Source organism: Chlorocebus sabaeus, chromosome X, assembly GCF_047675955.1.
Source record: "Chlorocebus sabaeus isolate Y175 chromosome X, mChlSab1.0.hap1, whole genome shotgun sequence".
Lineage (NCBI taxonomy): Eukaryota > Metazoa > Chordata > Mammalia > Primates > Cercopithecidae > Chlorocebus > Chlorocebus sabaeus.
The window spans coordinates 46,568,765-46,595,868 of NC_132933.1; the positions used below are offsets into that span (position 1 = coordinate 46,568,765).

Genomic DNA, 27,104 nt, shown 5'->3' on the forward strand with positions numbered 1-27,104 from the left:
AGCGGGTGGATTGCTTGAGCTCAGGAGTTTGAGACCAGTTTGAGGAACATGCCAAGAGAACATGCCTGTCTCTACAAAAAGTACAAAAATTAGCCTGGCATGGTGATGCGTGCTTGTAGTCCCAGCTACTTGCTAGGCTGAGGTGGAAGGATTGCTTGAGCCTGGGAGGCACAGGTTGCAGTGAGCCGAGATTGCACCACTGCACTCCAGCCTGGGTGACAGAGTGAGACCCTGTTACCCCCTCCAAAAATAATGTTTATAACAGCACGTGACCATTTAGTTTTCTAAGGCTATGGTTTAGATGTGGGATATCAGTTGGTATTACAAGTAGAAGGGGAAATTGCCACTAACCTTCCATGCTAAATCCTATTTATCTATACTTCTCTCTTAACTATCAGTCTAGGTATGCCTATTAACATACCACATTAATGAGACTGTTTATGTAGAAAAAGTTTGAGAACTAGTGGATAGTGTTTCTCAGACATTTCACATTAGCTCTGACGGTAGAGGATAATGAACATTTATCTCTGGAGGTCAAAGTGTCCATCATAATAATGAATTTCTTTTAAGTCTCGTGTAGTATATTTATTTAAATTTTATATTGTTCAATGTTTAAAAATATAAAAAATTAACTACAAACGAAAGCAATGAACAAGGTAAATAACTCAAAATTTGTTACAGCCTAAGGTGATAACATTTTCCCAGACATTTTAGAACTTAAATAAAATGTTTCATAAGTGAACAGAAACTAGATGTAGGTGGGGGAAGGAATCTTCCTAGCATTCCAATTGTATCTCTAAATATATTTTTACTGATTGACTTGGGAACCATGTATATTCTTATTTATAAGATAACACAACCTGGGTTCCATTAAACTTACAAATAAACTGTGAAAACCCTTCTTAAGTTGGAGACTCCATAGACATACAAATGTTACTGCCACTGTTAAAAAACACCAGCTTATATTTTTACTACGATGTGAGAGTGTAGCATCAAGTCTGATGCTCAAGCTAAAGAATGTCAAACGATAATAACAGGAAGAAAATTCACAAGTGTTATGGAATTTCTCACCTTGGTTTATAACCAAGAGAATCTAAAACATATATCTACACAAATACTTGTATGTGAATGTGCATAGCAGCATTATCCATCCATAATGGCCAAAAAGAATAGTCCAAGGGTTCATTAATTGTTGAATGGATAGCCACAAGTGGTATATCCATACAATAGAATATTGCTCAGCAAGGAAAATGAAATACTGATATATGCTACAACATGGAGGAACCTTGAAAACATTATGCTAAGGGGAAGAAGCCAGTCACAAAAGGCCATATAATGTATGATTCCATTTATATGAAATGTCCACAATAGACAAATCTATAGAGACAGAAAGCAGATTGGTAGTGGTGTGGGGCTGGGAATGGGAGGGGGAACTGACTGTAAATGGGCATGAGGGAATGTTTTGGGGTGATGGAATGTTCTAAAACTGGATTGTGGTAATAGTTGTACGTATCTACACATTTGCTAAACATATTCCAATGATATATTTACAACGGGTAAATTATACTTCAGTACAACGTTTAAAAATTTAAAAAATACTTAAAAATGCCCCAAAAGAAGTCCCACAAAACTTGAAAAAAGGTTAACTCTCTAAGATTATATGGCAAGAATATAGGCATCACACATCCACCCCTGTCCCCCGCATATCGTCACGTAAGACACATGTACCTGGTTTGATAATCATAGTGCTGAGGCGTTCCAGGCATCTGTGTATTCTTAACATGCTTGACAAAAGAAAGATGCACTTAGTTCATTAACAGCATCCTGACAATCACACTGCCAAAGAGAAGGCTGAAGAAACACTTTAAGGTAATAAAAGCTCCTATGTCATTGATAGCATGAAGATGGACTGGCATCAAGGTCTATTTTAATGTTATATTATTACTGGTCAACCTCTTTTTACCTTGCTGACATTTAACAATAACTCCTGGTAAGTTGAATGATACCACAATGGTATCCATTCCTCTCTATGTAATATGTAAATATATCATACTAAAGTTTTAGTGTTTATTGATCAAATAGATAAATGACCATTTACATCCAACCATTTTCTTACCTCCCAAATCCAGACATATTATATGAGAAAAGTTAGTGTATGGACAGTGATAAGGTTTGGATATTTGTCCCTTCCAAATCTCATGTTGAAATGTGATTCTCAGTGTTGGGGGTGAGGCCTAGTGGGGGCGATTGGATCATGGGGGTGGATCTCTCATGAATGATTTAGTATCATCCCCTTGGTGATAAGTGAGTTCTCACTCAGTTCATGCAAGATCTGCTTGTTTAAGAGTCTGGAACATCTTGCTTCTCTCTGTCTTCCTCCTGCTCTTGCCATGTGGTGTGTTTCCTTCCACTTAACCTTCACATCATGATTGTAAACTTCCTGAGGCCCTTACCAGAAGCGGAGCAGATGTTGGCCCCATGCTTACTATACAGCTTACAAAACCATGAGCCAGTTAATCCTGTTTTCTTTATATATTACCCAGTCTCAGGTATTCCTTTATAGTGACACAAGAAACATCCTAATACAGACAGTTAAACCAACACCAGACACAAACGTTTATTGGAATATTTTATTTACGTTTTATATTTAAAGAGAATCAATACAAATCGGGACATATTTACAGCATTTCAAATCAGCGTACAAGAATGCAATGGTTTCATCCATTCAGCAAACAAAAATACATGTCTGTTTTATTTTTGCCTAAATTCTGCTAGAATTTGAACAAAATTCTAAAACAAAAGATAAGCCACACAGAGTACAAATAAAGTGCATTTTTAAATAGCTCTATTTAACTTTGGTGGATGAAGCTTCAAACTTTGTATTAAGGCACCTGGAATTCTCCCCTGTTTCTTTTTCAAACACCAGGAAAATGCATTCACAAAATTTATAGTTACATGGACAGAATTTTAGTTTATCTAATGTAATTTTAGCCCATTTAGGTCAAACATAAACTCAATTTGCAAAGTAACATTGTTTGGAAAACATTTTCAACAGACTAATTTTACAGAACATTTTTTTCTGTAGACTAATTCATGCACAAAGATCAATGACCAATATTAGTGTTACTTACTCTGTCATTACCATTTTCAAACAGTATGATGATTCATATACTGTGCTTTTGAAAAATCCCATAAGTTTGAGAAATAGTTACACAGTATTTTTGTAAGGAACCTTTTTGTCTAATCTTGTGTCAAGTTGATGTCACTAATATACCAATCAATTCAGTCCATAATCTCTGATAAACTATGGTTGACACTCACATGAAGTACATTCAGCCTAATTTTAAAAACAAGAAAAAGTTAAAATGAATATTTTGCTTTAATCTTGTTCTATTAACTTAAAGTAGCTTAAATAGACATTTCAAGAAGAACTAGCCTAAGTTTGCACTGCTTTTTACATTACAATTCCAGATCAATATAAGCACCTGGAGAAAAACCCTGACACATATAGCCCAAGCTAAAGTAGTAGTATTTTTCATTAAGATACTATCATAAAATAAAGTGATTATAGCTACTCCACATTTTAAAAGCAACATGTTTTTATAAGAAAATTGTTATAAATGAAAAACATGACTTCTTGAAGACAGTTTTGAATCTAAAAATGTTGCTATCACTATTGAGAGGAAACTTGCCTATGAAAAACATTATAATGAGTTTGTGGAAAAAAGTTAACAGGTTAAATATTTTAAGCCATTTAACTATAGCATAATATTAGTCATCTCTGCACTTTCAGTATCACTCTTATTTTATTAAATTTATCCAGTTTATTAATAGAAACTAGGCCCTGATTGGCAGTTCTGTTATTACTAACGGTTCAAGTTTTCTATTGACACAGACTTTAAGATTTAATTTCTTGAACAGCAGTCTCTTGATCAGGAGTTTCATCTTCTTCAAAAGTTGGGTTGTCAACATGAGGAACAACATCCACTGACACAGAATTTGCTTCATGGTTTACCAGCTGTAGATTTTCATCTTTAAAAAGAAATAGCAATTTTAGGATGATTTTGCCCCTCTCTTCTTTTAAGACAAAATTCATCATGTAGTTCCAAGAAGTCTTTCTTATTTAATTTCATCATACTCTGATTATCATACTCATTCCCTGTACCTTTAATAATTATATGATTTATACTATATCTTACATAAAGCATATATGGCATTATTATATTGATTTATAATTGCCCCTTTTTTGATTCACATACATGGGTTTATTTCTACCCAGATTATAGCCTCCTTAAGAGCAAAAATTATGTCTTCTACTTCTTCCTTACCTTAAATATAACAAGCTGTTAAATCTGGCTATATATTTTTTAAGTGTCCAAACCTGGGAACTTAAAAAAATTACCAGTGCTTCTTCATACACATAAATATAGATAGATAGATTTAAAAAATCAACCAGGAAGTTGGAAGGATGCCCAAAATTGAATACAAACAGTAATAAATGAACTTAATTGTATTATAAATGAAATACATAACCATGTGAAGAGCACAGGGAAGAAAACAACTAAACTTAAATAACGTTGGAAAACAGTATTTTGACTCTAACTTGTAAGGCTAAAAACAAAAAGAACTGTACACTAGTTACTGACATTGTTTTACACAGGGGTATGTGTTAGCAACGCTGAAACTATTTTATGTATATTCTATAATTGAACAAATAAGTAAAAATACTGTGGATAAAAAGAGTCTTTCTCCTTTCACTGTCGGAGAAAGGAGTTACAAATAAATAAAGGGAGAGGCCAGAATGAACCCTGTGGTGTTGGATTGGAATCAGACGTATTAGTAGGGTCATTGTTTTTCAGATAAATAGATGAAATGACAGATAGAGAAATAATGTATATGTATGTGTATATTTGTGAGAGTAAATACATATATTTTCTAGTCTTGTTCGCTAAAAGGGCCAATAGCAATGACACCCCAGTAGCAATAAACATGCCTGTTGCTCAGATTCTGGTTTTGAAATACCACTCTCCAGTAAAAGGCCTCCTGAAGAAGTGGCTGATTCTAGGGCTAGGATAGGGAAAGTACAAGGTTAACCTAGATTTTAGCCTAGGGACCAGCAAACTCCAGCCTACCCGCCATAGCTAAAAGTGTTTATCATGGTTGTAAAAGGTTGTAAAACAAACCAACGAAAACAAAAAATAAGGGTATGAAAATGAAGACTTACGGCCTTCAAAGCCTAACATATTTACTATGTGGCCCCTTACAGAAAAAGTTGGCTAATCCCAGACCTAGAACACCTTGTGTTACCAGAAAGTAAGAAAGTTGAAAGAACACAGAAATCAACTTGAACAAGTTCCCAATGACCAAATCTAGGATGATATGAGCAAGGGATAAATGATGAGAATGATATTATAGAATGAAAGAAACATCTAGGATCCTATAGTATAATAAATAAATAATTGAATAAATAAATGGAGGAGAAGGAATAGTTCTTCCTTACATTAGAAGTTTAATCAATAAATGTACAAAGAATGATGGAAACAGAAAATCACCATTTGGTAAATACTTCAGCAATAATTACTGCAAGCAAGAAGCATCAATGATTGCTAAAAGTAGTGGGTAGAAGTATGATGAGAACCAGGACATTTGTGTAGTCTCCAAGTATCTCTCTATAAGATATTTAATAATTACAAAGGGAAAAATGGTAATTTTAAAGGGAAAAACCTGGCAGACACCACCTTAACCAAGTGGGCAAAGTTTGAATCATCAGTAATAAGACACTAACATCATGTGCTTCCTGGAATGATATGGGGGCACTGAAAGGGGCACAACATCAGTTCTGTAGTATTCTTGACAAAAATGGACAATAAATTTAATCACTCAGAAACAGCAGACTTGCCCAAATTGAGGGACACTCTAGAAAATAACTGACCAGTAATCTTCAGAAGCATCAAGGTCGTGAAAGACAAAGAACGAAGTGTCACAGATTGGAGACTAAGACACATGACAATTAAATGCAATGTGGGATCCTGGGACAGAAAAAGGACATTAGTGGGCTAACTGGTGAAATTTGAGTCAAGTTTATAGTTTTGATAATAACATTTTATCAGCAAATTTCCTGGTTTTGATAATTGTATATGGTTACATAAGATGTTAACATTTGGAGAAGCTGGGCAAAGGGTATATGGGCATTTTTTGTATTATTTTTGAAATGTTTTTGTCAGTCAGTCTGAAATCATTTCAAAAGTAAAATAAAAAATACCTGTGCCCGGGCCCTGCACCTCATGTTAAATCACAGTTGCTCTGAGGTACAGCCCAAACATCAGCAAAGTTTAAAATCTCTCTAGGTGATTTTCATATACAGCTGGGATTGACAGTAGGGCCCTTATTCAATGGTTCTCAAAATGTGGTCCCTGGACTAGTAGCATCAGTATCACCTGGGAACCTGTTAGAAATGAAAATTCCTAGGCATCATTCAAGACCCACTGAGTCAGAAACTCTGATGGTGACCTCTCTGTTTTAATAAGCCCTCCAGGTGACTCAATGAATAGTTTGAAAACCAGTGCTCTAATAGAACTTAGCCCAATGATGTGACACACAACATGAACTATGTGTATTTACAAAGTTATGCAAATCAACTATCACCATAAGAATCAATGGCTAATACAAAAGACGAAAGATTCTTAAACTAGTAATATGTAATCCCAGACAAAATGAAATCTGGTTTAAGTGGTCATTCATTCAACACAAATTTGAGTATCTACTATGTGCTAGGTGCTAGATAGACAATAGCGAATATAAGACACTGTTCTTACCCAAAGGAACTTTAGAAGTTTTAATACAATTCAGTGTAGTAAGTGCAATGATTGAAGTTCTATGGAAGCCAACAGCAGGGCCATCACATCTAGTCAAGAGAGGCTTCTCAAAGAGGTGTCAGTCTTAAAGGAGAAACAGGAGTTATACTGGGCTCCCCTAATTTCTTGGGTAAGGAAGAATGGAAAGAATAGGCAAAGAGAAGATAGTGGCTCAAACTATGACTGTGGAATTAAGGTTGGAAATTAGGGGACAGAGTTGAGAACACAGATGTTTAATCAATAGGAAGGGGAAGTGGGAAGAATTTGGGATATCCTTAGTTTCTGTTTTAGGGCACTTGGGTGAGTATTACTATTATCCAAATTAAGAATACAGGAGGAGGAACATGGATCGCTATTTCATTTGCTTTTCAAATCTCTTAAAAATCTATTGTGCTTACCTCTTCCCCCATCCCACCCCTACCCACAGAAGAACAGAACACAAAAAGAGTAGATTGGAATGTTGTTTTTTAAAAGACTAGCAATAAATTATCTTGTACACTCTCTTTTATCTTTACTGAATTCTATTACCACACAATTATGAGAGTACAAGATCATCTGGAGCAATCAGACAATGATTCTCTATTATAGGTAGAATAATCCACCCATTATTAAGATACTTATAACTAGTTTATATTCAAGGGAAGATATATACAAGAAATACAAAGTTTGCCTCTGCATGGTTATATTCATTGTGCTATCTTCAGAAGTGGTATCTATGGCACTGATAAGCCTATGAGGACAAGGTTTTATATCATAGGAAGCTGAAAGTTTCATAAATCATCTTGACAATCAGTTTTTGTTTTACTTTTATGCTAGAATTAAATCATCTCAAAACGAGGATTGTTGAGAGAAGACTTTCAAACCAACAAAAACATGGAAAAGATTGAGGTTAAAGAAAGGGAAAATAATTTTTATAGGGGTTTTATCTTTATAGGGAAAAACAGAACTCCCTAAAATTTCTCATTTGGCATAAAATTATTAAGTTGCAATACGAATTCATATGAATTTTGAAAATGATATATTCAATTTTAGTTTCTAACAGTTTGTTCATTTCATGGTAAATAGTCAACAGGTGGCAGCACATACCATTCTTAAACAGTTTCCTATTTGCAAAACATGGTTTCTGGAGAAGCTGGGCATAAATCAAGCTTTTGTAAATTGAATTCTATTTTATCATTTCAGAATTCCTTTATCTTAACTTCTGCTTTATCTGCAATGAACAATGGCTTCTAAAGTTTAAAGTTTCTTCTTACCCTCTGTAAGTAGTTAATAAGCCAAGATTTAAATGCATCAGAGAGAAGCGTTCCAATAAATCTTTCTTTTGTAAATAATCCCCACTCTGATGCATTTCATCTATTTCAAATACATTTGAATATATGAATATTAAGGTAGGGGTGCATCCTTCACGGCATTATTTTAAGCAGAAAAAACTTGGATCATGATAATGGCTGAATAGAACAAACGCTAAAAAGCAAGAGTACTATACAGGCATATGATCCACAATGAATTGTAGTGCACTCATTAACCTTTAGTATGCTTACTTGTTGACTGCACGTGTTCCTCCAGAGGGGGTTCATCTGCTCCCTGTACTGAAGCATATCCAGATGATGCGGTCTCACTGCGATTATCCTCTTCATGGGAGGAGGCACTATTGGATGTTTCATTGGATACAGGGACTTGTAAGGACACTGATCCATCTTCAACATCCACCTTTAAAGAGCATTTGAAAAAATTAAAAGCCTTTCAGTGTACACGCTTTTCCTCGACATATCACTTCAAAGTTTCTTTATAGGTGACTCACTGCAGCAATATTTCTCAACCTTTTAAACCTATGATCCCTTTTGATGGTCACGGGTCTCTCGTTTGCCCCAGTCAAAACAGAGTAACTGGGTCCACCAATGGGGTGAAAGATGCTATAGGCAGAGTGTACTCTCATCTGATATGTTCATTTGAGTGATCCCAGCACTTCATAAAATAATGCTAGGTACAAGTTAGGCCCTAAAAAGTCATGCTGTCTCCTATGGAACTTGAGAATCACTGTCATCTATGTATCTTCCCATGTCAAGATCTGAGCTTGATTTTATGTTGTATCTTGAAAACAGGCCTTTTTTTCATTTACCAAATATAAAATTATAATTTAGTATTTATTATGCTTTCTCAAATTATGTCTGCTTATTTAACTCCAAGTTTGCTCATTATGCAACATTAAAAGATTACAAAAATAGAAAGAGGGATGCCAAGTTGGTGGTTTACATGGTTATCATTTCAAATTCTGACCAAATAATTGAATGTATTTGGAAAGAGGGAGGAAGAAGGAAAATGGAGATGGCCCAAGGTGGCACCTCATTGTCTATATGATATAAATATGTCTGGTTTTAGGTATAAACTGTAAGTATGGCATATTACATAGCTAAAAAATAAGGACGTTATTTTGTTGTTTTCCCCAAAGCCCAGGCATATATTCTTCATATAAATAACATATTAATGTTTACCTCAATTCCCAAAGCTTTGAGTATGTCACATTTGCACATGGGGCAAGTCCTGTGTTCTAACAGCCATGGGTCAACACATGTCTTATGGAAAATATGGCTAATGCAGAAAAAAACATAATTATCAGTTGTGAAGTAGCAACACTTTGCCTAATATATATTAACAGATTACTTAGTGTAACTTTTAGTCTTTGAATGGATGCCTTTTCTTTTAAACACACTATTCATACAATGAAGGAGCCACAGAAACAAAATTTGGAAATTCCATAATACAGTACTTTTAAATGTAAAAGCCTCACTACTCTAGCTCCAAAAAAAATATTTTCAGTACTCATTTGAAAATGGCTAGGATGCTACCTGACCTAAGACTTTGTTCATTATTTCAAATCTTAAACAGTTATAATTCCCTAACTGATAAATGGTACAGTCATTCTCAATAACATAGTCCAATATAGTATTGAGTACAACACCACCGTACTGATGCTTTAGGCAATGTGATATGTTCCAAGAGCATCACTATTGTATTAAATAGCTAAGAAGGAGTATTAAGAACAACCTTCAGGAGAGGGATAATTTATAAAACTAAGGAATGAACACTTCCAAATAGATGCTCATGAGTTGATTTCATTTTATTTTTTTCTCGATGGATTAGAATACATTTAAAAAAATATATATATATATATAGTGCTGGCTAGGTTCTCAGTTTTCTATGGAATTAGTTTAGAACAAATTGAACCACATTACAGTTAGACTTATACCAATTTCAGTAATATTAATAAATGAATGAACATAAAAATAAACCATTCTATATTTAAATGAAAATAAGTTAAAAAATAAACATTTTTAACATTAATGTGGAAATATTCAAAATAGTTTTCTTCCATCACAATCATTTTTGTGGGTCAGCTATTTTTATTGAAGATATAGAAGAAAATCAAACTTACTTGCAGGTTAAGATGCGTACCAAATCATTTGGTTTATACAATTCAATGCACACAGCACAACTGTCTCCATCAGGGCCAATTTCCTACAAGCAAGTAGTTATTGTTACTCTGACAGATAAGAAAAAATATATTAAACTGCAGAAGAAGATCAGAACATATATGTACTTAACCAGCCTAAATTCCTATAAAAGGAGGAGCATTATATCACCGAATGGTTATGTAACTGTAAAGTTCCCAAAGGTGATTTAAAATTATCCAGACTTTAAAAAGGTAAAAGAATAAAGTGAAACAAAAGGGGAAAAGAACCAAGAGAAACATGTAGCACTGATTTAAACTATTTTTCCTGATTTTAGAATTCATAAAATACCATTTGTACAAGTTCTATAACTTTTCTCATTAAAAAAATAAGGTATAGTTCATATACAGTAAAATTTACCCTTTTAATGTACAGTTCTGCATGTTTTGAAAAATATATAGTCTCTTAATCCTTACCACAATCAAGATACAGAATAGTGCTATTACTCCCAACAAACTCCTCCAAACTCTTTGTAGTTATCCTTTCCTCTCATCCCCACCTCCTGGCAACCACTGATCTGTTTTTATAGTTTTGGCTTTCCCAGAATATCATATAAATGGAATCATGCATTATCTAGCTTTTGAGTTTGGATTTTTTAAACTTAGCATAATACATTTGAGATTCATCCATAATGCTGTATGTATCAGTGGGGTTCCCATCACACTTTTATTGCTAAATAGTATTCCATGATATGTATGTACCACAGTTTATCCATTCACCAGTTGAGCAATATTTGGCTTTTTTCCAGTATTTGACAATATGAATAAAGCTGCTATGAACAGTTGTGTTTTTATGTGAACATAGATATTTTCTCCCTTTAGAGTAAATATCTAGTAGTGAGATTGCTAGGTGTTATGGTAAGTGTATTTTCAACTTCAGAAGGAACTGCCAAACATTTTCAAATTGGCTATACATTTTGCATTCTTACCAGCAAATGAATGAGAGTACCAGTTGCTCCAAATCTTGACCAGCTCTTGGTATTTTCAGTTGTATGTATTTTAGCCATTCTAATGAATGTACAATGGTATTTCATTGTGGCTTTAATTTGTATTTCTTTAATTATTAATGATGTTGAACATCTTTTGTGTGCTTATTTGCCATTCATATTTTTTTGCTGGATTGTCTGTTTTGCTTGCCAGTTTTCTGTTAGGTTGTTTGTATTCTTACTGTTACGTTTTGAGAGTTCTTTATATTCTAGGTATAGCTCTTTAACAGACATATGATTTGCAAATACTTTCTCCCAGTCTGTACCTTATCTTTTCCTTCTTCTAACAGAAGTTTAATAAAGAACAGAAATTCTTTATTATTATTATTATTATACTTTAAGTTCTAGGGTACATGTGCATAACGTGCAGGTTTGTTACATATGTATACTTGTGCCATGTTGGTGTGCTGCACCCACCAACTCGTCAGTACCCATCAACTCGTCAATTACATCAGGTATAACTCCCAATTTTGACAAGGCCAAATGTACCATTTTTTTTTCTTTTTTGGACTTGTTTTTGGAGTTATATCTAAGAAATATTTGTCACCCAAGTCATGAAAATATTTTTCTTTAAAGTTTTCTTCTAAAAATTTCATAGTTCTAGGTTTTATGTTAAGGTCTATGATCTATTGAAATAATGCTTACATAGGGTATGAAGAATGGATTTAAGTTCTTTTTTGTTTGTCTGTTTGCTTGCTTTTTGCTTAAGGATATCCAATCACTGCATATGGATATCCAACAACTGGCTATCCTCCTGAAAAGGCTATCCTTTCTTCACTGAATTGCTTTTGCACTTTTATGGAAAGTCAATCGACCATACATGTGTGAGTTTATTTCTGGACTCTCTCTTCTGTTCCATTGATCTATAAATCTATCCTTTTCCCAATACAACACTATCTTGACTGCTGTGACTTTAAAATAATTCTGCAAATCAGGTAGTATGAATCATCCCAAGTTGTTCTTTATCAAAATTGTTTTGTTTATTCTAGTTCTTTTGCATTTTCATCTAAGCTTAGAATCAGGCTGTCAATTTCTATCAAAGATTTATACTAGGATTTTTATTGAAACTGCATCAAATCCATAAATCAGTTTGGTGGGGAACCGACATCTTAACAACAGCAAGTCTTCTGACCCATGAACATGGTATATGTTTCCATTTATTTAGATCTTTTTTGATTTCTCTCTTTCATTAGTGTTTTACAGTTTCATGGCTTTGGTAAGATTTAAAATGGTGTATTATTTCCATAAGTTCTACAGCTATTTTTGAAATACATGTTTTACCCATCAATGGTAGTTTTCAACTATCCTAAATCTGAAAATACATATTCAAGCAAAGTAACACTAAAGCATTGTATTAGTTTCCTATAGTTGCAGTAACAAATTGTCATAATTCAGTGGCTTAAAACAACACAAGTTTATTCTCTTACTGTTCTGGAAATCAGAAGTCTATAATCAAGGCATTGGCAATACTGTGCTCTTTCTGGAGTCAGCAGGGGAGAATCCCTCTCCTTACCTTTCCCAGCTTCTAGAGAGTGTCTGCATCCCTTACCACCTAGCCCCTTCCTTGTATCACCCCAACCTGTTGCTTCCACTGTCACATCCCTTACTGTACTGTGGTCAAATCTCCCTCTCTCCCTCTTATAAGGACACCACAATTATATTTTGAATCTACCTGGATAATCCAGGATAATCTCCCCATCTCATGACCCTTAACTTAATCATATCTGCAAAGTCCTTTTTGCCATATAAGGTAATATTCACAGGTTCAAGGGAATAGATATCTTAGATCTTTGGGGGGCCATTATTCAGCCTACCTCTAGAATCAAATACATATAAAAAGTCAATAAGGTTCATAAATTACAATAAAAGCATACTTAGGAAGAACATTTAGCCTGAACAATGGCTTAGTAGCACTGCTTTAAAACAAGTAGCATTTAAAAGTCATGAATGTACCTTGTCTCCTTGTTTCAGTGTGCGTAGTTGAAGTCTTCCAATAGCTTTTTTAGCATCTGCCTTTAATTGCCTCTGTAAAAAAAACAGCAGGTATTAGAAAAACTATTTTTTAAAAGAATTATGATGAAAAAGATAGAGAGGATCAATAAATATTTATCAGGTAAAAGTCAATATACAAACGAATTTTAAAAGATAAAACTTAATTATCCATAATAAATGTCCCATTTACCTAACATCAGGCAGGATTTTCCAAGTTACTGAGACTTTTCACTTACTATGTTTCCCTACTTCCTTAAACAATACTGTTGGGACCATAATGGTAAAAATACATTTCCCCCACCCCTAATGGATTCAAATGCTATTAATTTTCAAAGCAATCTTCCTATTTATAAGCTCAGAGGACATTAACATGCATTTTTTCCAATTTCCTTTTTGAATCATGTCTTGTTTGGTGGAAAGTGCATAGGATTTGGATTCAAATGGTTCAAAATCTGACTTTGTCACTTACTCAATGAATAACCCAGCACAAGTCATTTAATTATTTGATTTGGATTCAAATGGTTCAAAATCTGACTTTGTCACTTACTCAATGAATAACCCAGCACAAGTCATTTAATTATTTGAGCTTGTTTATTTATCTATAAAATGAGGGTAGTACCAACCTTTACACTGTTTGGTATTAAGAAAAATATTTGTGTTTATAACCACGATTGCTTTGTGAAGAAGATTGATTCTGAGAGTGGTCACCTTTTATTGTTTCACTGAGCATATATCTAGATGTATCTGGATATGCAAAAGCAAGCCACAGGCTCATTTATGGAATAAAAACTAAAACATTACGCATAATTGAGTCAGAAGTGAAGTTGCGGTGTGGGAAGAATCTCCCAGGTGAGGGAAAGACTATAAAGAGAGTCTATATAGTCCAATAACATTGTCCCTCTAGGTGGGGTGAACCAGCCAGAGGAAAAAATCCCAGGTGATATTTGTTAAGATATTTGGCATCAATTTGAAGTTATTGGTGATGCTGCAAATACTTCACTCCCCTTCACTAAAGTCTACTACATACACGAATGCCTCAAGTGAATATAATATACATATGAATTGAAATAGAGGCTAAGTATAACACTTGGTAGATGCTGTGTTGATATGGTGAATATTTGTCCCCTCCAAATCTCATTGAAGTGTGACCCCCAATGTTGGAGGTGGGGCATGGTGGGAGGTATTTGGGTCATGGAGGAGGATCCCTCATAAAGGGCTTAATGCCGTCCTTATGGTAATGAGTGAGTTCTCAGTTCATGCTGGTTGTTTAAAAGAGCCTGGCATCTGCTCCCTCTCTCTCACCCTGTGACACATGTGCTCCCTCCTTTCCTTTCTTCCATGATAGGTAGCTTCCTGAAGCTTTCATCAGAAGCTGAGGTTGGCACCAAGCTTCTTATATAGCCTGCAGAACCATGAGGCAAATCAACTTCTTTTTTTAAATAAATTACCCAGCCTCAGGTATTCCTTTACAGCAACACAAACCTGACTAATACACGTGTGGAATATAACAGTAGCATGTGCAAGATGGCAAGATAAGTGATCTTTCTATTTTGAACTGTAAAATGAACATACTTAGAAATTCGGCAAAAAGTAGGCCCCCAGAACCAGAGATCATTGTGAGAATGTAAGCAGCTTCCTTCCTATATGTACCCCCATCTCCAGCTGACATTTATGTTACATGAAAATTAGAGATAATGTAAGTATTTAGTATAATGTCTGGCATATAGCAGACACTCAAGAAAATGTTTATTACATAAAATGTAAACTACCATTCATCAATAAGCATAACAGGTACTTGCCAATATATATTTGCTACAAATGCTACAAATATTTGTAGCAAATATATTTTGGAAGGTAGGAATCCATAAGTATCAGTATGTGAGAAATCTCCTTGATGTTCAAATCTGTCTCCTATGTAAGATATCATTTTGTGAAAGATATTTAACTTAATGCCAAGGAGAATATCAGCCAAAGTATTTCTTTGCTGTCACAGGAAAAGCAGAAACCTCTCAGATTATTACCTGACCAGCAAATAAGCCTATCAGAAACAGTGAATAGGAAGGCCTAGATCCTAAGAAGGAAAAGTGGTGATAATCAAGGCACTTTCACTCCCATTTTGGGACATAATTGTGAACTAAAAAAATTCTATGATGGGACTTAATTTCAGCACAAATATCTTCCCTTCTATTTTGTTACTTGTAAGATAATAATAGAGTGACAGTGAACAAAGGTACACCTAGGATCTTTAGATTACCGAGCCCGACATCTAATCAGACAAAGAAAACTGATGCTCAAAGAGGAAGGATGTCTTGCTCGAAATATCAGAGCTAGTGTCAGCCCCACTGAAGTGCAGAGTTATATCAAAGTAGCTATTTGTTTTGACCGTAGCATGGAGTAGGAAACTACTCCTACCATTTCCTTACAATATACAGTTGTTACACAGTTTAAAATTTTTTAATATCCATTACTTCATTTAATCCTCACAAAAACCCCCAGAAGAAGGTAATATCCTCATTTTAGAGATGCTCAAGTGGAGGGTTGAAAAACTAAAATAACTTATTCAAAAGGGAATGCAACATCTAAATAATAAAGCTGGTACTGGAACTCTGCTCTTCATATTCCAAGAGTCCATTACAATATAACCATCCATAATTCAGCTGTCTTTTGATGTTTTTCTAGCTTCTGGATTTCAGGGTCTGTCAAACTGTGGCAATCCTTCCACCTGTATGCCTACAGGGTCTTGGCCCTGGCCCACACACCTACACTTCACTACTTTCTTTTCACATAGATCATGAGTCAGTTGGACATCGAGAGGAGAAAAATGCAAATGAGAAAAAAATAGAGCCAGCAAGAAGAAATGGGAAAAAAATGTAATGTAATTGATGATGTCTTTCAGAATCATTTTGCTCTTTGTCCTTAAAGCAATTGTAATTTAGGTTTAGGCAACAAGCTGTATAACACAGTTTGGGAAAGCTCTCATAAGGAAGTGATACCTCTCTAGGGTATTTATTTGATTCAGTCTATATAGTCTGATTTCTCATTGCAAAACATTCCATTCAATACAATATAAATGTCTGAATCTCCAGTGCTAGTGCTTATCAATTTATCAGGCATTAATGCCAAATATATAACTTTCTTAATTATAGCCAAGACTATAATGCAAATTAATTTGAAGTGTAGGATCAAAGGCAAACTTTGTATATAATGTCTGAGTCTATGCCCAGGAGAACAGTAGAACTTGCATTAAGGCCAATGCTAGAAAATGATGGTGGGTGAGAATACAAAAAATAAAAAAATAGGGCCAAATCCAAAAATACCAGAAGGCACTAGACAAGAGATTTGATTTTTAAAGGATCTCTAAAAGATTTACAGCATAGCATAAACTAATGTTTAACAAAGCAGCCTTAGAATAAAAATGTGTTTAAAAGAAAATTTGAATATTTTCAACAGCTCTTACTGGGCTTATATAAAGAAAAGCTATTTTCTTTAAATATGGATGCAAGACAAGTGATTTTAGTAAAAAGCACAAACTGTATTTTTAGAGCTTAAAGGAAAGTCACTCGCAAAAAAACTGCCTCACGATATTCAAGATAGTACTCAAGATATTTCACTGTGACACTGACGCAAAAGATCCAAGATGCATGCTTCCCTCTAAAAAAAAAAAAAAATCTGAAATATGGGAACACCATTAGGACCCAGTAGATTATATTCAATACATATGTTTGAACAACATTTTGTCAGCTTTTGAGTGCCCAAATATACCTCAACATTTAAAGACAATATGCCCCATGCGAACTGTAATTTGTACCTTACTCCTTCAAAAACAGAATTTCAAGAATGTATCTATATTATTATACAAATTACATGGGATACTTTTCCAATGCCTTGCTACCATATCAGAATTTCCTTAGACTATAAATTCCAATAACACATCATTTCCACCTCTTATCTTGTTCAGTAACTGTATTATTAATGTGCCTTTCTCTCTTGAGTAGCAGGAGGACTGGGCCTTAGTCACTTAGAAAAAAATTTCCCAGTGGCGAGAGTTTGCTCAAAAACTATTTTCTGAATTTAGAAAATATAAACAGACTTTCTTGATTTTCTCATGCAAGACACTTCTCATTTCAATTATTAAAAGTCTCTACTCCATTAAGTTTGGGGAAAGAAAGGTTTAGACATTAATTGAGCATTTGCCATGTGTCAGGTTGTAAGCTTTTTACATGTGTCATCTTGTTTAATCATTAACAACATTGGGACATAGCTATTTCAACATCCAAGTTTTACAGACAAGAAAAGTAAGGTTCAGAAGCTTGACTAAAGTCCAGACAGCTGGTTAGTTTCAGAGCTGTGATTCAATTCAAGCCCAGGTTCTATCTGGCTTTAAAGCCCATGATCTCTCCACTATTGCACACTGCCTCTATTGTGTAATGGCAAAGAAGCCTTTCACATTCCTTGTGAAGAAGACAAACGAAGGAAATTTTAAAAACCCCTTCAAAGCCAGCAATTATCCAATCTTAAAATTCTTCCCAAACTAGCTATTTACTGTGATTTGGGGAATTTTAAAAAGCAAGTACATTATGTCAAACGCCTTTTGCCTTTCCCCTCCTCCTCTCTAATCCTAAGAGATACCTGGTCTAAGAATATTTGGCAGTAAAACTGAAGACTGATTCAAAGAAGCTGGTTGTTGGCCAATTTTCTTAACAGAAGCTTAATGTGACTATTCTGACTAATCAAAAGCTGAATTCGCTCTAGTTAGCGAAGAATCTCGACTATATGGTTTTTTTTTTGTTTTGTTTTTTTGTTTTTGGTTCTGAATGGGAATATATTGGGGTTGAAGATAAAATGTCAAACTAATGATCATTCTTTATTACAATGTTCAATTTTGAAATTATGGTGAATGCAAAGATATTCTACCTAGTTCATTGGTGTATTTATATCCAATTAGGTAAAATATATGTTTCAGTCTAGTGATTTGTCAGCTTGATTTTTGGTCCCAGGGCATTCAGCTTTTAACTTAACTGAAACCCACATGAATAGTATTAAGTATGTAGTCAAACCTAATTACTTGATGGAGGACAGGGTGTGCAAAAAGCAAGAAAGGAGAGAGATATAAGCAAACTAGATTTTTCTGAAGTCATCATATTTTACAAACAGACATTTTCCTAAAAATGTGGTTAAGAGTTTTAACATAAGATATTTAAAATCAAGAATTACAGTAAGAGGATTCTTTTCCTCAGATATATTCCTAGGACAAAATAAAAGTCTGAGCCATGTGGCTGTTTAGGTATATGAGAACGGAAATAAATCTATTTTATTCAATAAAAACCTATCCATAATATTTGAGCGAAAGTATTCCTACAGGTAAGAGGAGGTGCAGGCTATAAAATAGCTTCCCATAAATCTATGGAACTACAGACCACTCCCATGAAGAACATAACTGTGAGCAGTGTAAGAAAATACACTGTAAGGAAGAACCATGAAGAAAGGGGGAATTTGACTCAGTAGATAGGTTATAGCTCAGATTATAGCAGTTTTTCAAAGAAATGTGATTAACACCCTTTAGAATTTGTGGTCTAACTTCAAGTTTGTATCCTTTGACCAACATCTCCCCATTTCCCCAACCTCCCTGGCAACCACTTCTCCGTTCTCTGCATCTATGAGTTCAAAATTTTTAGATGAATAAATCCTGAGGATCTGTTATACAGCATGGTTTACTTGAAATTTGCTAAGAAAGTAGATCTTAAGTATCCTCACCACACACACATAAACACACACACACATGTAACTATGTGTAGGGATAGATGTGTTAATTAATTTATTTTAATCATTTTACAATTTAAATGTATATCAAATCATAATGTACACCTTGAATATATACAAATTTTATTTGTCAATTATACTTCAATAAAGCTGGAAAAAGAATTAGTGATATAAATGTAAAATTAGAGTAAGTGAATATATAAAAATCCTGAGACCCATTATAAGAGCTTTCTTTTGTTCAGTGAGAAAGTAAGAAGAAAGACTGTAAATCTAAGTCCTATTTAGACAAGGATTTAATCTACTCTTCTTACAGAAGAGTCAAAATTCTCATGGTTTCTGTAAAAGACCCTGAACTACTCTCAAATGTAGGCAGAAATAGATACATACATGTGAACACACGAACTGCAAAAGTATGTATGTTAATAGTGGTACAGTGTGCAGGTACTTAATGAATCTTCCAGGTAATTTTGTGTACTAGTGGAGTAGAAAAAAACTTAATGTAACCAGAAATAGTTTAGATAATTTTTAGTAGTGCTTTAAGTTGAAGCACAGATTTTAAGATATTAATGTAGCCTAGTCCTTCCTCTTCTGAGAACACACAGGAGTGCTCTTTCTCTCTGGCAGCAAACTACAGAAATGTGTGGCATATCTCTGCCCAGGGAACCAATTTAAGTGTTGGGGTCCAAGACTCAGATGAAGGGACTGCTTACTAGGTGCATCCTGCTAGGAACTGGCCATGTTGCCTGAAACTCAGGACCCCAACAATGAAACTAGGATATCATCAATCTTGATTGTTGTGAAAAGCAACTCTGACAGGCTGGTATAACATGGTCCATTGTTCCAGGTGTATATAACAAAATTATCAATCACTAATGTAAAGACCACTTTGAGAGCCACATTCCCAGGGTTGGCCAGGGGCCAATCATGGTTCCCTTGAGGACATGCCAGGAGTAAGCAACTATATCTGTTGTGTTACCTTTTTCCTCACAATCCATCCAGTTGGTCAAAGACTTTATAATAAAACTTTCAATGCAGTAACTGTTTGTACAGCATTTATATATTATCACTTCAGTTAGTACAGTAGTCAGTATAGTTACTATACAGTAACTACACAGTTAGCATAGTATTTATATACAGTGTACTATATACAGTATACAGTTGACCCTTGAACAACATGGCAGTTATGGGCACTGACCCTCACACAGCCAAGACTCCACATATAGCTTTAGACTCCCCCAAAACTTGACTACTAATAGTCTACTGTTGACTGGAAGCCTTATTGATAACATAAACAGTTAGTAAACACATATGTTGTATGTTATATAAATTATATACTGTGTTTGTATAATAAAGTAAATTAGAGAAAAGAAAATGTTATTAAGAAAATCATAAGGAAGAAAAGAATATATATTTAAAGACAGGGTCTCACTGTCACCCAGGCTGGAGTGCAGTGGCATGATCTCAGCTCACTGCAACCTCTGCCTCCTGGGCTCAAGTGATTCTTCCACCTCAGCCTCCCAAGTAGCTGGGACTACAGTCACATGCCACCATGCCTGGCTAATTTTTCTATTATTTGTAGGGACAGGGTTTTGCCATGTTGCACAGGTTGGTCTTGAAATCCTGGGCTCAAGTGATCCACCTGCCTCGGCCTGCCAAAGTGCTGGTACGACAGGCATGAGAGAAAATATATTTTATCTTAATTAAGGGGCGTGGATTATCATGAAGGCCTCCATCCTTCTTTCTTCACATTTACTAGGCTGCAGAGGACGAAAAGGATATATTGGTCTTGCTGCCTCAGGTGTGGCAGAAGTGGAAGAATATCCACATATAAGTGGATTCACGTGGTTGAAACCCAAGTTAAGGATCAACTGTATATACTGTTCAGTTAGCACAGTATTTATATATAAGGTGCCATAAGAACAACATAAGTCTACCTAATACTTGCAGAAGCCAACAAGGAGTGGAAACAGGTTCAAAGGAACAATTCATCCCGTGTATAAGACCATCACAAACATCTTTACATTCTTATACCAATTTAATTATCCATTTATTCCCTTGATCTATGGCCACTTGAACTTTGTGATAAACTTGCACAGAGCTATTTAATATAGTAATGAACTAAATCATTCTAATTCTTCTTCATGCCAGTCACTCTCCCTTGGTATCACACTGTGAGGAGTTTTTAGTTCAATTTCTCAAATACATTTGATTACCATATGATTTATTTATATAAGATAGTTGAATTTTACTAACAAACAATACCAGTATTACACCATATCAGAGTATGGTTATGATACAGTTTGGTTTGGTTACAAAAAAATCCGGAAATGTCACAGAAATATTTATTAAACCTTTCTAGAAGAATTAGCCTTTGCCCATATGCCAGATATGAGGAGGAACAAATGCTATCACCAGTGGTAATCATTCTGTCATTTCTAGGTTCCATGTTAGCTGGGGACAAAGTCAATCATTTGTCTCAACTTATTATAAAGTTATAGGTTCCTATTAACTTTGTACAGCAAGGCCATTTCCCTCCCATGGGAGTACATGGGTATCCTTCAGTATTAGTTCTATTCCTACTAGCCTTATTTTGGCCCATCCTTTGGTCAAGATCAGTCAGAGATTAGCAGTGCAAGTTGCAATTTTACAAAACAAAACAAAAAAAATCCATAAATTTGGGGATCTGCATGTGTCTCAATGATTCTCTGCCTGAGCTTCTGCAGCTAAAAATGGAAGGCCATTACCCCCATGGCTACTTGGGGATCACTTTTAAGTAAAATAGTTAATAGATTCTGTTGTGTTAGAGTATATTCTCTTTCCCAATATTGATTCCTAGCATTCTCTAGCATTATGTGTTGGGTCTGTGTGATCAGTTTAGCAAAGCTTTATGACATTTCCAAGTGGATTCCCATTCTTTTCCCTCCTCTTGGAAGATGATTTCCTTCAAATCTATTTTAGTTAGTAAATCATTTTCCTCTGAAAGTCACTCTTCATTAAAAGTAAATTCAGCTTTTCACATTATATCTATGCCAGCTCCTATTTCACCTACAGCCCTCTTTTATTTCACTGGTCAATGTTTAATCCAACACATGGATTGTTGCTATTGAGTATTAACTACTTGAATATAGTTAGGATACATTTACTGTATCCGAAAATGTTTGGTCCTCCGTGCTAGAGTCAAGTGTATAGTAGTTACTCCTAAATGTAGTTTAATTTGTATATGCCATAAGATTTCCCATAATCTTTCTTGTCTCAAGTTAGGGTTGTCCCCGGCAGGGACACAAAACTAACTTATAAGGCCTAATATGTTATTTTCATTTATAATCCATTGATACTTTTTTGTTCTGTTTAAAAGCTTTGTATCTACAAAACAGGGATGATATGTGTTCTTACACATCACACTACAACATATGAGGTTATTCCATCTCGGGGCTCATCTGAGCATTCAGTCATCAGAATTTATGGTTACAGTTATCAGTTTCCTGACATTATATGTCATGTATCATAACCTTCAGAAGGTTATGAAATTCTTGAATATATTAAACTTGCCTAACATTCTAATGAAGCCAAATTTCCCTAACACAGTTTCATCGCCATTTCTACCAGTAAAATGGAGATAATATAGTTAAATGTTTACTGATAGTTATAATCAGCATATGCATTAAGTTCCACCTTTTAAAAATTAATACTAAGTCATGAAAATTAAATATATAAATGACATTCTAGCACTCTCAAATATTTACAAGCAAAAAGGATTATCAGCCATATATTTAATCTTTTAGTCCCCAAAGGATAAACAGATATAGTCCAGTAAGTAATTTTTAAAAGCCCCTTCAAAAGCCTTCTCCAATAGATGAGAAGTTTTAATGCTATTCTTGACCATTTCTACAGAGGTTAATTTTCATAAGATGTATTATAAACTATGAAAATTAAATGAGCAGACCAGAGCTAAATGTCCAATGAAGCTCTGTAACACCAGACAAAGTTCTTTATAAACCTTATTATTTTTTGATGGGGCTTAATGCCATGTCAATAAATTTATTATAGCACCGAGAATACAGAAACCCATGCCCCGCCATGAACATATTCAAACCAAACACTCTTGTCATTGTAACTATAACCTTTGAATAGTTAGTCACACTGGACACCAATTTCCTTCCAGCCTCGCAGATAAAAAAACAGCACAATATACAAATGTCAAATATTAACACAGTGTGATACTACTGAGTGGCCTGGTACAGGAATTTTAAACATCTTTTTGACCGCAGCTAGTATCAGGCTGAACCTGCCACCAATGTGATAAGCTGCTTCTCCAAGGAGGATAGAAGTCAATTAACTTTAAACACTGAGATAAACATCACTTATTACCATATGCTGGTATCTAATCTTTATGAAGTTTTTATAATAAAATTTCAATTTCTCATCTATTCCTAAATTAAATTAACTTTCTTGTTATATAAAAATCCTCACTGCTCCTTCCACCCCCTAAATAAATTGAATTTCTTTTCACTTATTGGAGGAAGAGGACATGAAGTGGCCAGAAATCAACTGCCTTTAGAGAAACTTCTCAGTACATATAAAAATGTATTTTCATCTGAAAGCATTAAATCCCTACTGAGCTTTCTAAAGAAGTGGCACACCATTCCGTTGTTATACTGAGAACACCTGAAGGGAGGAGGAGGTAAGAAATCATGGTGGCCTTGACTGGGGTGGAAGCAATGGAGGTAATAAGAAACAATCAAATTCTGGATATATAACGAAGGTAGAAATAACATGATTTGCTGATAGAGTTTACATGGGAGGTGAGAGAATAAAAGGAATAAACAACAATTTCAAGGTTTTTGGCCTGGGGCCAAGAGAAAATCTTTTGAAAATGGGAGCAATAATACTATGTTTGCATGTTGGTGGAAAAGATCCAGAGGAGAGGGAGAAATTGTTAAAGTAGGAGAGTGAGAGAGGGCAATTTCTGGAGTGATGTCCTAGAGTATATAAAAGACAAAAATAATCTTGTACCTGAGTGAAAGAGTTAGCCTTTGCAAAGGAACAGTTCATCCATAAAAACAGAAGACAAAGCAGGGGAATAGGATAGACTCAGATGAAGATAGATGAGAGGATGTGGAAGTATTATTGATTGCTTCAATTTTCTCAGTAAAATAAAATACAAATTGAGAGTAAAGTTGGAGGAGGTGTTGGAGAAAGGGAAAGGAACACATATGGTTAGTCAACAGTAGGAAAGTAAATGGCCACGGAAACATACTTTGATTCCTGGGTAGCATTAAGGGCCCACTCTGATTTTATGGTCACAAACTTAAAGTGAGATCAGTCAGTACAGCTGTAAATGCCTTTCTGATACTTCAGCTGTGCAAGGTACAGATATAGAGTAGGTGGGAAGTAGATTTAACCAGGGTTGGATTTGTTTTGCCAGCAACTATAACAAAGAGAAACAAGGGCCAAGGGAACTGAAGATGTATGCATGGGAGTGACCATGGAATTTAAGCTGGGTAAGGAGAAATGTGAGGATATCAGGGGGCTGAGGGGGACAATTTAATGGTGGCAGGATCAATGCCATACAACCATAGGTACTTTACTGTTCAATAATGCTTTGGTATTTTTGCTGTTGTTTCTATACCTTGTACCTTTTTATACACTGTTATAACATGGTAGAAACTATTAATATTTGACTCCATTTGAAGCCTAACAGTATATCATGCACAATTAGATCTTCTAACCTGCCTTCTCAGCCTAGTCCCTCTTCTCAGCCCCATCCCCACATGCAAATACAGACATACACATAAAATAATAGTGGTTACCTTTGGGCAATGACTATAGTTATGTTGTTATATCAGGTTTTAGGTGACTTTTTTCCTGTGCACTTTCTAATTTCTAAGTTTTCTATGTTGAGTATGAAATGTTTTTGTAATTTAGAAAAAAATGTTGATTTAAAAGAACATATGTGTTTACACCCATATATAATTAAATGCTGGATGTGCTCTCTAATGAGGTGTTACAAGATTTAATCAGGTAGGATTAAGTTCTTTGACAAATATAGAAAATAAAACATTTGAGAAGAGCTGACATACTTTAAAAACTACCAGATTTTGTAAAACATATGGGGAGATCATTGTCTAGCAAGTAAAATGTATTAAAATGTAGGACCCTGAAACAACAATTAGAATAGTAAATTTTTTGTAAATATTGGAAGAAAGGACCATCACAAACCTGCTTCCTGCTTTGAGCTCTTGCATTCCGTAGCCTTCGAGCAGAATAAAAGATAAAATAGCCCACAGTTGCTGCCGTAATAATAAAAAAGGACACAGAAACGAAAAAAATTGAATAGTGATTCACCCAAGGGCCGTGTTTTTTCCCTACTTCTATGACCATTGTCACTTGTATGCCTCTTTGAATAGATTGTAGAATTTTTGTGCCTTTCAGATTGCCGATCATGATTGCAACAATGTCTCCTGCACCTGTAAAGGAAAACAAATTCAGTTTTAGTTTGGTGAAACATTCTTAGTGTAATAACCCAATTGCTAAAATGATTTTAAATGGGTCTCAATGAGACAAAGGATGGATACTCATTCATTCAATTAACATTTTTGATCACCTACTATCTATATAAAATTTGTAGACTACATAAACATCCATGAGATTTTGTTACTGATCTTAGGGTACTCATAACTTAGTAAGGAAGCTATTATATACAACACTTCCCCCTCCTCAGATTAACTAACTATAGTTCAACAGTACTGCCTTTGAGACCGAATTTGCATCTTATATGAAGGTTTGCTTAAAGACAGATAGTCTCCTGAATTGTAGAAAATAGGGCTTGTATTATAGGGAATCTAATATTTTGGGAATACAGAAATATTTCCCAATTTATAAGATGATAAATTATCTCATGAGCTCACTACTAGCATGTATAAGGATTTACATATTGGGATAGTAATTTGAGCCAAACAATGTTTACAAATCCAAATGTACAAACTATACATACGTCCATGATGTACCATTTTTCTATATTCTCAAAAGCAATATAAAACTTGCTCAAGGTGTTCTAAGGTTTTACATGGACCTGATCAGGTTAGCAATGAAGATAACATATAGAAATGCACATTTCTATTCACTACCAATTAAAGACAAGCCTAAAATAAGACTAATCTTATTACTAAAGGTCTAATTATCTATAATACTTACCTCTGCACCAACAATTACATAAGTTTTGTGGAAAAAAATAAAGTACAAAAGTTATCTTTCCCCATGTTGTAAGAATGTCAGATTGCTCATGCCATTCCAAGGCTTATCAAGGTTTATATTCCTTCTAGTCTATATGACCCGAGACCAATAATCTTAAGCAAAGGAATAGCACTTATTTAATGTTAAGTTATAACCAACCAGGGAAACCTCCCACTGATACTAAGTTAAGGAGCTAATCTGAGTTAATGATCAAACTCCAATCTGGAATAAATACAAATACACACGTACAACTCTAAAAGGACTTTTAGAGGAAGATCCAAGATGGCTGAATAGGAACAGCTCCAGTCTGCAGCTCCCAGTGTGAGCCACACAGAAGATGGGTGATTTTTGCATTTCCAACTGACATACCGCGTGCATTTCACTGGGGCTTGTCAGACAGTGGGTACAGCCCACAGAGCAGGGCGGGGCATCGCCTCACCCAGGCAGTGCAAGGGGTCGGGGAATTCCCTTTCCTAGCAAAGGGAAGCCCTGACAGACAGTGCCTGGAAAATCGGGACAGTCCCACCCTAATACTGCACTTTTCCAACGGCCTTAGCAAATGGCACACCAGGAGATTATATCCCGTGCCTGGCTCAGAGGGTCCCACGCCCATGGAGCCTCGCTCACAGCTAGCACAGCAGTCTGAGATCGAATTGCAAGGCAACAGCAAGGCTGGGGGAGGGGCGTCCGCCATTGCTGAGACTTGAGTAGGTAAACAAAGAGGCTAGGAAGTTCGAACTGGGTGGAGCCCACCGCAGCTCAAGGAGGCCG

At 35.1% G+C, this 27,104-nt stretch overlaps 1 protein-coding gene across 2 annotated transcripts in view; it reads right to left on the bottom strand.

Moving 5' to 3' along the window:
- Positions 1 to 2,616: 2,616 nt before the first annotated feature.
- The window catches only part of RNF128 (ring finger protein 128), a 97,434-nt gene continuing 72,946 nt past the window's right edge, over positions 2,617 to 27,104 (bottom strand). For both annotated transcript variants that reach the window (XM_037988989.1, XM_007992469.3), the window contains exons 2-7: positions 25,320 to 25,567; positions 13,302 to 13,373; positions 10,288 to 10,370; positions 9,347 to 9,443; positions 8,396 to 8,564; positions 2,617 to 4,032 (exon numbers count right to left, since the gene is read on the bottom strand). In XM_037988989.1, the coding sequence (XP_037844917.1) occupies positions 3,899 to 4,032; positions 8,396 to 8,564; positions 9,347 to 9,443; positions 10,288 to 10,370; positions 13,302 to 13,373; positions 25,320 to 25,567 (803 nt within the window). In that variant the 3' untranslated portion in view covers positions 2,617 to 3,898. The remainder of the gene's footprint in view (positions 4,033 to 8,395; positions 8,565 to 9,346; positions 9,444 to 10,287; positions 10,371 to 13,301; positions 13,374 to 25,319; positions 25,568 to 27,104) is intronic.